At 37.2% G+C, this 17,808-nt stretch overlaps 1 protein-coding gene across 1 annotated transcript in view; it reads right to left on the bottom strand.

The window, feature by feature from the left end:
• Mesr6 (misexpression suppressor of ras 6) overlaps positions 1–17,808 on the bottom strand; it is a 470,406-nt gene that overhangs the window by 312,649 nt on the left and 139,949 nt on the right. The window contains exon 3 of the mRNA XM_072022516.1: positions 1,141–1,335. Within this exon, the coding sequence (XP_071878617.1) occupies positions 1,141–1,335 (195 nt within the window). The remainder of the gene's footprint in view (positions 1–1,140; positions 1,336–17,808) is intronic.

Consider the following 17,808-nt stretch of genomic DNA (forward strand, 5'->3'; position numbering starts at 1 on the left):
CTTCCGCTCGTTGCCAGTACATATCCCGCCACCCTCTCTGTCTCTCTTTCTCTCTCTCCTTCTACTAGTTTAGTCTCTCTTCTATGAGCTGGCTCTCAGCATCGCGAAATTCCGTCTTTGGCCCAGGGGCTCGTTGTTCACCGTGTAATTCAGCTCTAGTTCGAACTGGCTTGGCTTACGAGCGATCATCTAGGAGAGCGAGAAAGAGAGACAGAGAGAGAGAGGGGGGAGGGATTTCGCGTCTTGCCTCTCGACATAGCCGCAATTAAATCGTGGGACCCCCCATTCTTCGAATCCGGTTCCGACCGATCTGATACGAGATGGCAGCGTTTAACGCGCCGATCGCGTTTCAGACCCTGTTCCTTTATACTTTTTCGTCTTTTTTTGTTCAGTTTAGGTGAGTTGTGAAGTCAATTTGCTGTTGGACCAGTGTTACGGTTGCACGGTACAATTTATGCAAGTAGCGTGTAGACCTGTATCTTGTGTTTTGCAAGCTATTTGCGCGTTTATAAAATTAATTGATTCGAGGAAGTGATAAGAGAGGTATGTTAATCATTAGATCGAATGATGTAGTTCCGATATTTTAAGTGCACGGATATTTGATGGAGTCGTACGATACTTTCGTGTGCGATCGTTTTGTGGAATTATCAACACATACGTGTATGTAATACAAAGCATAAACATGCAGCCATGCTCGTAAGTATTAGGACTGGTTAATCTGATATTAAAAGTAACATACGGAACTTGATAATTCATCCAGATTATTAACAGAACTGAAATAGGACTGAATTATGTATTTATTTATAAAATTTACGAGGCCAAGGAATGAGAAACACAATGAGACGTTTAATAATGAGAATCCTAAAATTGATCAACGATGGAGTGAAAATTATATAAATATTTTTATAATTATAATAATTATTATGAGAAGAAATTTAATTCTAAAGTATACACCCGATGGGTTTGTTTTATATATTTTATGATTCCAAACGAAATAATGTTGAAGATTTTAATAAGTCAATTTTTTCTAAGTCTTCTAATTACTTACGAACGATGGTACGTATGTAGATAAAAATATTGCACTTCTTTAACAAAGTAAGTGTAAGCAATATGATTTGGCATGCGTCTCTGTGTACTCACCTCAGGATCTGTTGAGATAGGCCGATTGAAAGCGTAGAGGGGTGCGAGTTTCTCGTAGAGATTTATACGATCATATAGAGATTTGAAAGGATTCTTGGTGCTGAAGAAATCTAGATCGATGTCTAAAATATATGGTGTATTTCGCTCGGGCAGATATTGACGCAAAGCAGAACTAATTGCGGTAAAATCATCTTTCTGAAACAGAAAAGTTTCGACTTTGTTAAAATTATATTGACACTTCCACTATCGCTGTTATCAACACTGACTTTTATCGAATAGAAAAAATGTTAAGAAAGATTCTCGTCTTCAAAACGATAAAAGATTTCTATTATTTCTATTATGTCCAAGATTTTCATCGGTACTCTTATATTTAAAATATTTCTTTAAAAGCATATAATATATTTCATCGTTCCGTCACCAACATTTTATAACACTTAATGAAAACGCTTTATATAATGAGATACGAAGCATTTTATGAAACCGTTTTATAAAAGCAACAACAAATTATACAAATATTTTGTTACACTCATTTTATTCATAAAAAATATTTTATCACACTTAATAAAAAAATTATATCATCACATTATACCAAATATATTATACTTAATTTTTTCTATATTTTATAAAAACATTCGATTACAACCATTTTATTCATAAAAGATATTTGCACACATTCCAACAAATCCACCATTTCATTTTTTCTTATTCTCCAGAAAAGAAACTACGAAAGAAAAAGTACTATAAATCGAGAAGCATTCGAATCGATCACAAACGATCCAACCATTATCCATCACACGCTCGACCCTTATTTTGCAACTCATTGATCGCAATTTCGAAAGCCGGCATTTCTTTCCCGCAGGGGAGACAGAGACTCTAGGCCGGACCAGACGGGTTGGATATTGTTCGAAACGAGGCTAAACGCTGGCCATCGTTGCAAAAAGAGGGGTGGGCTTTTTGTGACGCGCAAAAAACAATGACTGCACTCGAATTAATCCTGTTAGAATTGATACTCGTCCCGGCACCGGGATCGCAATTTGCATGCGTTCACAACAATGAAACGCGAGCGGCGCTCGCTGCCATGCTCCGCGAAGGGGTTGCGAATGTCGATCGAGGGGGTGGAGGTTTCGAAAGCAAAGCCAACAACGATCACTATGGTCAGCGGCTCTCAAACGTTTAATACGGGACCTTCGATAGGCCGGCTGTCGCGTTTTTCCTACTGCTGTCTCGAGTGATCGCGTAATGAAATTTAATTACCGTGCCCGTTTTTTTCTTTCCTTCTTTTTTTTTTTTTCGTTTCGATCCTCGCGCCAAACCTGTGGATGAAACTGATCAGGACCAGTGCAATGCAATTTTATCAAGCGTGATAGGGGCGACGCTATTTAAAAAGAATTTACAGCATCGACTTGATTTTTCTAATATTATTTTGATTAAAGATCGAGTTGTTATAAAGTGTTCGTGACGATTTATCGAATATTTATAAGCGTACAAATATGTGTACGTACTTGGATGATAAAAGTTGTTCTTAAAATTTGGTATAGTTTCTTGTTTTTATGAGATACAATGTGAACCGTATGTTAATTGTATGTTTACAAATTTAATTTTTCTTTTAGCTGTTTTATTTATGTATTATAAGTTAATGTATGAACTGTTCGGAAGTCACATTGGCCAGTCGTATAAATTAAAAGTAGAGGATAGCGATGATGTTATGAAAATTATTTCATTAACTTTAAAATTTATTATTATTTATGCCACTTCCTTATGATGAATAAATTTATGGAAATAGGTCGTCTTTTTCTTGGAAACTGTACATTAATTATGTTCTTGTGCAACGAACTCCAGAAATACACAAAGGGTAGAGATCAATTTCGTTTCTGGCAACTTTATATACATATAAACATATAAAAATCAAAGTGCTCTCCTACACCAATATTAATCGTTCGATCTTTGAAGGATTAAACGCTAATTATATACTGTGATACCAAAAATAAACACTTGTTAGAAAACGTAATTGATCAGTTTGATTTCCGAGTGGTTTACGTATTAACCACTTCGATCAGTTGAACACGTCTCGCTTGAAATTTTATAACGTGAAATAATAAATATTTTTGCTACATGTTAAGTGAAATTAAAAATTTAATCCACTTTTACGAAACAGAATATACTACTTTCCAATTCAGGCAATATTTTACTTCTTCACATATTCATAGACATTTATATTCAAATTTATTATATATTCACTGTTTGTAATTTCAGATTGAAATAATAATTAACAATATGGAATATAAAACAATTTAACGTTAAGTTGCTACCACATATCAAAATATCAGATAATATTTCTTTATATTTCTTTATATTATAATTGTATTTATTGATCTACGAATTTTATTACCTAACACAAACGCAGCACACCGTAATTAAGACCCTAAAGAGAAATTAATACCGAATATGTTTAAACGCAAGTTTGCGCGATTACTATCGTTACTAATAAACAAATTAATCTGTCGTTTCCAACAGTGTAAAACGCCCGAGTACACGAAAATTACCCGCTAATTTAACGAATTCCATTTATTTTTTCGAAAATATTCTACGACATACCGTTGACAAAAGATTGGAGAAAACAACCCTTACAAACCAAACCTTTCAAAAATCCACTCAAAACCAACAAAGAGTCGCTCTATTCTTTGGCAAATTTTTTCCCAAAAGTTCCTGCTAAAAAAGAGCCAAGTGTTCCCTGCAAAAATCCGAAAAGCATGCACAGAGAAACCGCATTGGGCAAACATTAGAAGCACGCTGCAGAATGGTCGGTCCTCCGTATGCGCATTTATTTGCATTCGCCTAACATCAGCTTTTTGGTTGCCCTTCGCTCCTTCTCCTTGCAACAGAGAGGAAGTTGGAAAGAGAAAGGATAAGACGAAGAAGAAGAAAGAGGAACGTCCGGACTACTTTAGCGGAAGAGAGACCGATTGAAAAAGGTGTGTTCGTTTCTTCTTTCTTTCTCTCTTTCTCTTCTATTTTTCTTTTTTTTTTTTTTTTTGCTCTGCTTGTCCTCGTGACAAAGCACCGTTCACCGTTCTTTTACGCTGAACTACCAAAGCTCTTTCTGACTGAAACCCGTTTCCCGTTTATGCGAACCGAACCGGCCAGGGTGTTCCTGACTGGGATCGAGGAAGGACAAAGGACTCTTACGGAATCCCCGTTGCGCTTAAACCAACAGCTCTGGCACAACACGCGTAGACATTTCTGTGACGTTCGCACAGGAAAGAGAGAGGCCAGTGTACGATCTTTAAATATTCTTGTTATATCGGTTTCCTTGCTTCCTTCGTTTTCGACATGCGAGAAACCTGTTAAGTTTGATTTTTATTTTAGCTTGGTTTGGTCTTTGAATTTCAGTCGTTTTATATTCTTGTTTGTTTTAGGTTCTATATTTGGTCGTTTATTGCAGATACAGTAGAATCTTGATTATTACGGCGGCCTTGTAAATTCCAATTAATATTATTAATGAAATTTTATAAGTCATACGCAGGTTACAAGTCATAAGCATTGATAAATACACTTGAATGTTAACGAGTTTGGCAATAAAACGGATTAAATTTTACAAATTATAAATTTTCTGATTATACAATTTGATGAAAAATTATGCAATGATAAAGGCGATTTACCAATAGCATTAGTTGGTAAATTATTGTGCGACAGGGAATAGAGTATCGATTAACATAATTATTAACTGGTTGAAGGAAAACTTGGAAATGGTACATACATTATGAGAAACATTGGAAACAAGAATAGAAGCATAAAAAGATAATTAGATTTTGTCCCTATTTAATATTAATATTTATAATATGACTGTAGACAAATGATTTTCTCCTCTATGCAAGTAAACTTCTGTAGTTTACGAAACTCGAAATTGAAAGTTCTTGCGTCGTTTGGAAAAGAGAAAAAGATATGGTCGAAGTGTTTTGTATTTCAAGGTCCCGTATCGTGCACCTCGTCTCAATATCTATCGCGTTGAATTTTGAGTAGCGAAGATGACACAGTGACATTTATATCGATTACTCTACGACGTCTCTACCATTCTACGATCTTATATTTTGAAAGTACAACCTACACAACCTAAACTAAAACGTACAGCACCTATTCTAAAAATACCACTTACAAATAAACATCAACCTAACTCACCAAAATTTAAGCCAAACTTAAAAATCGGATCCGCGGTCAAAAACAAAAATCCCTCGATCGACATCGTCTACCCGTGTCATAAAACACCCACGGTGGTGTAAAAACCGCGTGAAATCATCTTCCACGAGAAGAGAAACGCAAAACACGGCAGAAAAAAAGAACGAAAGGAATAGAACGACAGGGAAAAAAGATCGGGCAAACAATCGTGGAACGCGAGCGTAACGCGAGCAGAGGCGTCGAGACGAGTCATTCGGGGAATTAGGCAAAAGAGCCGCGGCCTCGCGAGTGCTCGTGAAAGCGCAACGAGGCCGGCGACACCGTGCCACTTCGGGTCAAGACAATGCGTCGATTTGCATACGGCTCTGCTCGGCTTAATTGCGCTTGTGGCGCGCTGTCGCGATAGACGGCCGTCTGTTCGCTTAATGCGCGTGGAAATGCCTTCTTCGACTTCGCCACGCGTTCCTCTTCAACCATTCGCGTGCTCGCGAATGGTCCCCATGCCACACGGCCGAAAATATCTGCCGAAATCGAACCGACGGATTATCGCGTTATTGCACTTACCAGAGAGTGCAACGGCCTCCCTTGGATTCCAAGCGAGAACCACGTAAAATTAGCAGCTTCTCCACTCGTGGACCACACTTCTTCAAATCGTCTCGATGAACGAGTTTTGCGTTGGGTTTCAAGTGAGGAGAAAAAAAAAAAGAGAGAAAAAAAAAGAAGAAAAGGAAAAGCAAAAAGGTGATAAATATATTGTTATCGTTTTTATGATTTTAATGTCGCTTTATGAATTAACAGGAGAATCCTAATACGCGACGTGCTGTTGGTCGAGGTAGGAAAAAGTCGATTTTGGCTTTCTCATGCTTTTTTTTATAGGCAATAGTAACTATGCTCTTTGCAATGAGGCTAACTTCAAGTTTCTTCGGATAATGAAAGTAGAAAATTGTTCATTGTAATAATTTCAATTACGAAACATTTGTAATTGGTTGCACGAGCTCCTCAAAACTGTCGTGGACTACGTATCCTGGTCGGTCTTAAACGATATGCGTAACATAGCTGAAAACGAAACAGATCTCTCTTCTGGAGTGTATAACATTTTTTTTGCACGCTAAAGTTATTAATCTTTTTTTATCGGAGTCGTCACATATGCGCTGCTCGCAAGCCACGTTGATTAACTCCATAAAGTAAGAGGCAAAGAAACGTGTTGACTGTCACAATTTTAAAAGAATTTCCTAAGAACTTGTATTTATTTATATCACTTTCTTGCGACAAATAAACTTCTGAAAATGAATATGTAATCCGTATCTCCGAGAAGATCAAGATTAACTCATTTGCATCGTGGCTCTAATTAGGAGGACTGGTCCCTATCACCGCGCGCAGTCGATCGTAGATGCAGTAAATGACATCCGAATTCTTGACAATGTTACTTCGCAAACATCGCATCTTACATTCTTTATAACAGAGGAAAAAGGTACAAATTGTTTATTTAAAAAAGAAATATTTAGATTAAAATGGAAATAAAAATGAGCAGTCGCAGCGCGCGTAATAATCCGCGCTTGGTGATAGAAGACAGTCATCCGATTGCGGAATAATCCGCGCTTGGATGCAAATGGGTTAATCGCGTATCTAGATAATAAGATTCAGAAACTTACAAAAAGTAGAGTTGACCAGTTTCAGCTTCTCAGAGACTGACATATATGTAATGTTCTCTAGTAAAAAAAAAAAAAAAGAAAAAAAAAGGGATAACGTGCGAGAAGTTTGAAGTCAAACGCCCAAAAGTACTCGTATGAATTCCTGTTGGTGTCTCGCAGGGCTACGCATATATCGAACGATTGGCGGTGTCCACGTGAGACACGGGCTGGATCGTTAAAGGGATAATTCCCGACAAACGAGTAATACTTGGAACAGGGAAACGTGGCGTCCACGTATCTGCCCGGCTTATACGTCGAAATCATTAAGCGCGCGATTGCGCAACAGCTGTAATCCCCTATCTTTGTCACGCGATTTTTCATTTGCATCGGTGCCTCGCCGTGGCTGTTATCTCGCCGCCACGCACAAGCGTGACGAGCATCGCCAGCGTTGTTCTGCAAATACGTAGTATGTGTTCGATTCTAATGACTCACTAGATAGAGTTAAGCAATTCTGACCGCGATGTATCATCGCGAAGAAACAAAGAAAAAGCTGCTCGGCCTGACTACGATAACAATTTCCCTGTGGGTCGTGTCTTCTTTGCATTGTCGTATGACTTCGTTGCACCGTTTTGATGAGTAATCTATTGTAATTTGAAATAATAGAGATAATGATAATAATGTCAATGGTAGTGGTGAGGTAGCATGAGTCATAGATATGTTCGGTAACATTGTAGAATTCGTTAATTGTAGAATAATGGATTCCTTGGAAAAGGAGTGCAGGCATGACTGTATGATACTTTTGTCGATGGTGTAATAAATAGATAATTGTTGCTTGTTGATGTCAATTTCAAATATGACAAATGTTCTACAGGGGTAATGTGATTGCAGCACATCAATCTACGGTTGTAGATTATAGGCTTGAGTAGGGGCAAGTAGAACATAATGTAATAAATACATACTTGTTCTCTGTTGATGTTAATTTCAAGTATAAGAAATATTATAGAAAAGTAATGGGTTTTGAAGAAGAGATAGTTGTAGATTATCTGTTTGGATAAGTATAAGTGGAACATAATTTCGTTTAAGTTAATTAAATTCAATGTTTCATAGAAAAACTGGGTCGTTGACAATCTGGGTTGAAACAAATTTCCTGGAATTTCTTTGTTAGAATTTGTATTTTTAATATTCAATAAAGCTGCAAATATTTAAACATCGATAAAATCGTATATTAATACGATTCTATAATTTCTATAATTTGGAAGCTCGGAATAATAAAACGATTAAACTTAGATAATATAAGCTATCCAGTTTGCCTGCGAAAGGTTAAATTCCACGCACTGCACTTTAGCCCTTTGTGATCCAAGTCACACGAGACATTCGCATAGCAGTTTACTCTCGATAAATCATTTAATAAAATTATACATTGCTTGATTATATCTTCATACTTTTATAACCAAATAGAAACACGTACTAAGATACTAATGCTCTTTTATAACTTCTAACGTACGACCGATTCTATAAATTATATATTTTAAATTATATTTAACTTCTTCTTGTTCTTCAATTAATTTATTCTTGGAAATTTATCGAACTAAAGATGAAATTATCATCGATGCCTTTGTACGAATATTCGAGCGGAACGAAACTTCTGGTTATATAAACTCAGACAAAAGATCGATATAAAATTATCTATTCTAAACATGTGCTAAATATATGTTTATAAAACAACTTGTAGAATACAGCTGCAAAATCATATCTATAACGTAGATATGAAATACGAAAATGTTATCTCTCGTAAAGTGTGGATTATATTAACGAAATTAGAATTAAGCAGAGAATTTCGAAATGAAAACAAGCTTTATTCCATTCTAATATAACTCTAATATTCTAATATAAACTGCGCAAGGAAGTTAACAGCTCGCCAACAGATATTTATTGAGAACAAAGGTGGGGAGTGATCTAGATCGCGGCCTCGCGATTTGGTTCAAAGATCACTCGCGCGTCTTAAATCACAGAGGAGGCCGACGAACATCTGCACGGTGGAATTCGAAGATTGCGCAAAGCGCGAAGAGCTTCTATCACCGTTAAACTGGGACAGGGAAGAAGAGAAAAATTAATCACGGCGCTTCAAAGAAGCACTCATTGCCGCGCTCGCGATATTCCATGTCTTCAATTCAAGAAAGCGCTAGATTCATCGAGAAATGACGTTTTAACGATCGGTTGATTAAACGACACAGTTCCTGGAATTTGTTGCAATGTGTTTCTTGGAAATTAGTAATCTTAGCTATAAAAAGAAACAACGATTTATCGATCTGGATCTATAATTCTACATTTTCTTTAAAAACTCAGAGATATGTTAATGTATACGTGTAATTACAAATGTATTTAGGATGCTCATAATTTTATTTAGATATATTAAAATATATTCATTTGAGTATTTTTATAGCTGAAAATTATGTAATCGTGGAAATTGTTGTTTTATTTATTGGACATTTTCTGGATTATTCTATACAATGTGTCGAAATTAAAATTGCGATACTTGGAAAAAATGTAAAAATCTTTATTAAGTAATATTTCTTAATAGAAAGCGAACGAATGCTCAGTGGAAAAATATAAGTTATACGCGTAATCTTGGAAAGCCTAACGTTTTGTAAAACTAAAATGCAAATTTCGAGTGCTAAATACAGCATAGTTATCGTTAGAATAACTATCGCTGAAAGTACTATTATCTAAACTAGACTAACAATTCTCAGTTTATAGTAACAAACAAGTCTTATTTGAATGAAACAAGGTACATACATTCTGATTTTAACACAATTTCACTTGTGCATTCTTATTAATATTTATAACTACATATTATAATATATGTATACTAATAACCAAGATGTTAATTATTCAAGAGTTGGTCTACGTTTTACCCTATGGCATAAGTAATGCCAGACCCTGTTCTACCTACATTAACAAATTTTAGATTTTAAGCGTTTGTTTTTAATTCAGCTGTAAACTGGAATGCTCGCGAAATGTCGAAACAAAACGCAACCTATCAATAACACGATTGAAAATCGAAGAATCACAAACGTATCTTCTAAAATTGTATTTCATCTTTTCTATAATCTATCTTCACGACTGTATCGATGAAAAATAATTTTGAAACAACTTCAACGGTAAAAAGCACCTAAAAGTCAATAAAGAATTCATGTTACATCTTGTCCTTTCTAAGTAAGTACAGACGAAGCATTAAACATTAAATGCCGGCAAAAAACATACAGATCGGGAACAAATCGATCGACAAAGGGGTAGCATGATCCGCTCTCTTTGAATCATGTAAATCGCGAGGAACAATAGATGGAGCGAAGAAAAGACCGAGGTGTGACATGTGCGCGCGAAATTCGAATTCCCGCGCGCCTCCTCGTACAGCGCTGGTATTGTTTTAATTAACACACCGTGAATTCTCGCTGGCTATTCGTAGAACTAATTCGCCTTGTGCGAGAACAATACGTCACGATCGACGTTGCATCTGCCACGCGATAGGTCGCACGCAGACGTCGCCTCGCACACGGCCGGTCGTTGATTGCAAAAATGGAATGCCATGCCGGCTGGTCTGTGCACGCGAAACACCCCAGAAATATTAAAAAGGGCGTTGAAATACAGTCCCGCGCCAACGAATCTGTCGACGAGTTTCAAGAACAAAAACCTCTCCATCCTGTGAATTAAAATTCTAGGGAGGTGGGGTCGGTTCTCAGCAATAGAGATTCTATCTTCCAAATCGTCGTCGGTTTTTTTTTCTAATTTTTATCAAGATATTAATATATTTCTCTGGGTTTTTATTAATGTAATTTTACTGATTGAAAGAAACGCCGAAAGGATAAAATTGTCGTGGTATTTTGAAAGAAAGAACATGATTTCTACAAGTGGGACACTGAGCCATGATAGAAGTCGATTTTTAGTGACACAGATCTAACTGAAATATTGTAATTACTTATTTTATATAGATCTAAATACTTGTCATATAGTTAATAGAATAGAATTGTCACGTTCCACAATGAGTATCATACTTTCTCTCATATTGTTCGATCATCGTCTTCTCATACAACCTGAATTCCAATCATATTATTTCTCTGAATAATATTCTAATTTTATAGAAACTACAAGAAAATAATGACTAATCTATGGACTTAGCATTTCTTACAATTATACTAAAAATTCGTCCTTAGAAATCTTAATAATAAATACTTCAACAAGATTAAAAGTCTGAAAATTGGGTAAAGTTTTGTTTAATTTTCTAAACATTATAGTACGTGGTTTACTTTGAGTATTTTGTATATTCTTATACATTATATCTTTGCATTTATGTATATTTAAATTACACACAAATGTATAAATATCTACGACGTAAGTATGATAAAGAGGCTGCGAATGTTTATGCAAATTCGTAACTTTGTGAATATATTTAATTTAAAAAATGAAACGCGCGTAAATAACTCTTTTACCTATTAACTATAACAAATGCTTACTTCGAATATTTTATGTATTTTTGTGTATTATATGTATTTTGTAAATTTTTGTATCTTCGAATTTTTCATGAATAACATCCGCGATCTAATTACAGTGAATTATTGCCTCGTCCTCAATAGGTTAAAGAAGCGATGCTGGGAGCAAGAATTCACGGTTTGAACATCTCGAGCGCTGAATGGTGGCTGAGATCCAGCAAGAAACCGAACGTACAAACGGCCGTGACGAGCCAGCACGTTTCCTAGCTGGACCTTAGAAGCCGGGGCCGCTGTTCAGTATGCAAGCTCGGTGTGGGCGCATCCGGTAGACGCCGTAAGCTCAGAAACTCACGTTGCATTATATATCCGGCTGTCGATACGAGCCAGCACGCGTCATCCCGATGATAAGAATAGAATAATAGAATTTTCTATGAGCCTGGCGGCGGTGGCCAGCGTAGTCGCCGCAGCCAGAGAACCGGTGACGTGCCGCAAAACGAAGAAAATGCACGGGGACCTTTTCCGGTCTGATGATCGACGACAATCCGCTACGTGTCTTCTCCGTTTCGCGTATATCTTTCCTGTGGATCTTAACCTCGGTCGTTGCTCGTCTTTTTTTGTCTGTATGGCGGCTGAAATCCCGATAAAATGGCGTCATGGGACAGGACGTGTCGCGCTGCCCTGTGACACAATCTCGTTTCGTCCCGTGAAACGTAAGAGCACCCAAGGTGTCAGATAATCTACAAAGTTGCTGTCACCGTCAATGTTTTACAGTTTTTCTTATCTACCGTGTCAATTTGTCGCCATCGTGATTGATGTTTGAATTCGTTTACCATCACACATCTGTGGGGTTTCTATATTTTTGGTGAAATTGCGAATGTGCATTGGAAAAAGTAAAATATTGTTACCGCGTTACTGCGTACATCGATTTTCTTCATTTCCTAGGATTATATTCTTACTGCATCTAGATCGCGTAAGAATGTGTTTCAAAAATAAATCGTTTGGCTTAACAAGTAGATACCAATGTCATTAAAACCATTGATGTTTTTATGACAAATCTTTTAAAATCTTTGACGAAACAACCGCGAATCGTAATTTGATATACTGTGCAGAATAATTCTATTCAGAGCTCCGATAATAAATTGACTTCATGTTGAAGAAGTATGTAGATAATGGAATTATTAAGTAATTCAAATTAAAATTAAAATTCTAATGGCACATATGTTACTTCCATGTGTTTTGAGTTATTTCTTCTAAAAATGCATTAATGAAGTTATACAAAAACAAAAAACATATATTATAATATGCACACCATAGATTTCTTGGGTGCTAAATGATTTTTTTCATCGCTTATAATTAGGCTAGATATTTATACAAATTCATGTCCTTACAAATACAACTATAGAAGTAGAACTTAAAAATATATAGTTATCGTCTTTTAAATATTACCAATATTTTACGTTGAATATTCTCTATATTTTTACATATTACGTGCATTTTGCATATTTTCAGTAGAAATATATAACATTCCCATAAATATAAAATATGTAAATATATAAAGTCTATTTATAACATTAATAACAAAAAGAACATTCTCGATCTTTCGGATCAATCGAACTACCGCTACTTCTTATAATCTACCTCCCATTACGATCGTCTTACCGTGAAACCGGCTGAAACCGAACATGATCGTGCATCGCGAATTGGCTTACGCAACCGTCTATCCCGAGATCCGCGATTTCTTTCTACCAAAATAATCCTTGCTGTCATCGCATCGAACGACGACTGGCAAAAAGCCCGACGCCGGTAGCGGTCGTACTACCGTCCAATTAACAAGGAATCAATAAAAGACGAGGCCTCGGAAGGACAGCGGTCGGTTCGTTCAGACGAATGCACACCGGTTCGTGGCGATTGCGCGACTGGTAATTGCCGGACAATTACCGTAGCGCTGACGCATTTACTCGCATGCGAGAAGAGTCAGCCATTGTTTGTTTGCTCGCCGCTAGTGAGCTCCTAATTACGTGCAATGCTCGCGGGGACAACGTCGACGCGCGATGACCCCTTCGTAGCTGTTCCTTCGCTGTCTTTCGCCTGATGTAATCGACTGTTTTCACCTTCGATCCGCCTGCCCCAGGCGATCTTCATATTTTTCTATATCTCTAAATCGCGCACGATTTTCATATCTTTCTGTTCAATATCGCTGACGAAATGTATATCCTGTACGGGTTATAAGATATAAGGGAACTCTTAATGCAGCACGAAAAACCCATGAACATGAAAATAGCGTGGATCGTTGGAATTAACTTGAATAAGTAGATGCGTATTCAGTCGGGAACAAAAGTATGCGGACAGACATACACGTATATACTTGAGCTTTATTTATTACATATCCGTATAATACATAGATTATTTTAGTAAATTATTGAAATTCATATTTACATTTTTGTGTAAATAGGCCGCATGTAGCGAAACTTTATATCCATTTCGACTACATGTCTGCTTATTTTTAATCCCTGATTGTACTTATTAACAGAATAAGCAGAACGCGTCGTCCAAGGTTGCAGGGCTAAATGAAATGAAAAGTTATTAGGAGGGTGATCTTCTTCGTAAAAGTACGACGAATAATGATCGACAGTGATCCGTTTGAAAGAATAGAAAGATTGGAAGAATCGGTTAATTCACGATTCGACTTTCTATATCGCCATTTTCTGTGATTTTGTCTATAAAAATTTGATGACCGATAATCGACGAAGATTAAAAACAATCGATTTCTTTGTGATCTTCTGTCTGATTTTCTTTGTAAAAATTCGATGAATTATTCATATGTGATTATTCATATAACGTGTATCTTTTGTCTGCTGAGATCTTTGACTCTGAAACTTTATTATTACCTTTGTCATTAATCGCACACACGATCAGCATATGCGACAGTGTTTCGTTTTAAGCGATGAGTAATTTTCGAGGCATTAATGAGTACTTACTGATTGTTTCCTTTGTTGTCTTATGTTGGACAGAACAAAGATAAATTCATTGAAAGTTGATCGTAGCCTTTGTTATTTCAGTACGTCTTTCGATAAGGTGACTAACAAAGAAATCTTCAATTATGAACTAATTAAAATTTAAAAACAATACCGATACAGCAATCTTTATTTGCATATTACTCATTTGCTGCATCAGTGACGCATTTCGAAATTTGTCACTTTGCATTAATTATCACAGAGAGAACGATTCTTAAAATATTCTAAAAGCATCGCCATTCTCGTGATTATAGCACTCGACGAATTGTGATAATTATAAGCGAGATGTCGTATTGTTAATTTTTTAAAAATGAAAGAAAGAATGACAATCCTATCACCTTTTGTTGATCTTCTGTAATCCATGATTTTCTCGAGACTACAATTCCGTCTTGATAATTATGCTGTGCTTGCTTCCGCTGTTATACTAATTAAAGATTTGTAATTTTTCTAACTTCAATGTAATAAAATCACGTTAAAAGACACACGAAACTACGATCACCAAAAAATGGATAACAGCGTTTCTTTGTAAGTCACGCAACTCGTATTCTGGCTCTAAAAAGAAAAATACATTCTCCAACTAAACAAATAACTGACTTTTTGCCGAGTAACGGAGAAATAAAGCAATAACGCGGAGACGAGACGGAAGACGATTCCATCAGGCCGTATCGAATCGAACGTCTTAACCACACGGCGAAATCGTTGAATTGGGTGTTTGGAGAACACGAAAACCGGCTGCGTTTCCAATGAGTCACCGATAGAGGCTCGTTCGCGGGTACCTGGACCGGTTGCCTTGTGTCTTGGCGCCTTTTAAACCGATGGAAAACACTTGTTAACGCTTGCCAGCCGAATAAAGTGCTGGCTGTCCGAACTAAACGTAGATACGCCCCTTATACGTCCGTTATCGCTATCATCTGTGACTGCGCTCGACCTTTCTTTCGTAGCTCTTTTCTTCTTCTTTTCCAATAGCCTCAATCTTGTTCCTTTTCTTCGTTGTATTTACTATACTCGTTGTCTTTATTGCGTAAGAATGTTCATAACACGTTGGGTAGATTTCGATGAATTTAAAGATTCCAGTATGGTAATATTTTTATTGTGATGTAACTCAGATTTATATTGCAGATTTCAGAGAAATCGGAAAATGTTGGCTTAATGAAATACAAGCAATGACTTGGTATACAAAATTTGGAAGAGTATATAAGATTGAGAATTACCGTTCTTTAACGTATCGATGGCTATCGATATTGAATTTCAGATCTAAAACTTTGCACCATTGGCAGAGTATCGATTGACAGGATTGAAGATATTTATGATGAAATTAACAGTGGCTACAAGAGGTATTTACATTTCATTGTATTTATCATATCATTTATATACTAATTAATTAGATTCAAGTCTAGTATTCGTATCATTTAATAGTACTTTCATACCGAATATATCATGTCATAATGAACAATTGACACCATGAGAATGAAAGGTATATTGAAAGCGATAAAAAGGCACTTCGCTAGAAAATAAAGATACGTGTAAATACTGTTACAAAAGCTTACGATTCCTATCTATAGTACGTTTTTGAACTCGAAGAGCAATACCATGCGGACGTTGCGACCACTCTTAATTAGCACGTTCGATGGTTAGTGGTATGCGGGACCTGGTTTATTTCCAGGACGATTAGGACGGTCGATCCTCGATCAGGAAAGACAGCGCTGCCTTAATTACGCAAACACCGTAATTTCGCCGTTTAATTGGAACGTTCGGATGCTCGGAACGCGACGGATGCTTCGATGGTTTAATTAGCGACGCGACTCGTGGCTACGTTCGAAAGAAACCGGCCCCTGACCAGGCTGCTATGGGAAATCGCGATTCCACAGAGACACGGAGGTGTTGAAAGTGTAATGGATCCTCGTCGGCTGCGAATACGCGCGGCCACGAATAATCTCGTTGATCGATTATACCGGAGAGCCAGAACGACGCGGCGTTTGTACAATCTCACATAATTGAATTGTAAAATGTCACCGCGACGGTGGCCGTGTTTGTTTTGCAGGAAAATTTGACGTGTACAGGTAAACCGTATAAAACTATGTATTTAAGCTCCTATATACGTAGGACTAATAACTTTGAATTTATGAAACAAATTGTGTAATCAAAATTGTATTTATTAAATGCTTCCATAATGAACACAAAGTAAGAAGCATTGAAAACAGAATTCAAAACATAGTACATATTTAAATTAATAAAGAAACGAAATCTCATTTTTTCAATTTTGATCCGTGGCCTGGTCAAAATTCTATATACAATACGATGTTGCTCTGTGATCTACACTAATAATAGTAATATTGAAAATCATTAATACTTCGAATGCACATGCAACGATGTTACCGTATGCCCATTATCAACATCTTACACACCATACACGAATTCCCTTTAAATTTGCAGTGACTATGAAAGGTATTTGTACGTATCCTTATTTTCTAACGTAGCGTCTCTTTATCAGAATCTAGCTTTCATTTCTATAGTATCAAACATTTATAATCACGTGAAAGTAGGTACAAGTACATGATACGAAATTTAATACACTTGGATCTAAGTGATTAATTAATCACGTAAATGCTGTAACATACACAATGGTGCGCAAATATTTATTGCAGCCACTGTAAGTGACTGGTACTATATTTGTAATTTTTCTCCACAATATCTATTGGGTACTTCTTGGAGCACGTGGCAACAAAAAGCTCCTGGTTGCTGCTTCGTCGAGAAGCATATCGAAACAGGAAACACGTCGATCAATATTCCCATTGAAAGAAACCTAGATACCTGTGAAACAATCCGCGACAACGTTCACCGCCAGAAACAACGGTTCGCTCGTTCCCGTGAAAACGATGCAAGATTTCGCGGAACGCGGTTGCTCGGTTTGTTTGCAGCCGCACGGCTCGCGTTTATTTATCACGGAGCATGGGCCACGATTCCGCTTGGCCCTGCTTTCGATCCGTTTTTCTCGGCAGTTCCGGCTGATCCCGGGACTACTAGAACTACTAGGAAACGGTGTGCGGCCTCGTGAACGGTTCGACGTGGCCGGCCCGAGCCTTCACCGCCAACTTTACGTTTATATGCGCCCGTACACGACGCTATCCCGATAGCGGGCCGGCCACACGTCACCGAATCGTGATCCTCGAGAGGCCGAAGACGATGTTGTGTCCCCCATCAAAGCTAGGAGCACTGTCCAGTTCGTGAGTCGGGCTGCTTCCTGCACGGTCGACCGTAAAATATGAAATACCATTCCTCCCTGCCCTTTGGTTGCTGGAGCGTTGCTGCCGTCGCTATCGCTCCACCAACCGCTGTCTTTTTCTGTCGACTTCGACTAGGAGG

Source organism: Bombus fervidus, chromosome 2 (assembly GCF_041682495.2).
Source record: "Bombus fervidus isolate BK054 chromosome 2, iyBomFerv1, whole genome shotgun sequence".
In the NCBI taxonomy this organism is placed as follows: Eukaryota; Metazoa; Arthropoda; class Insecta; order Hymenoptera; family Apidae; genus Bombus; species Bombus fervidus.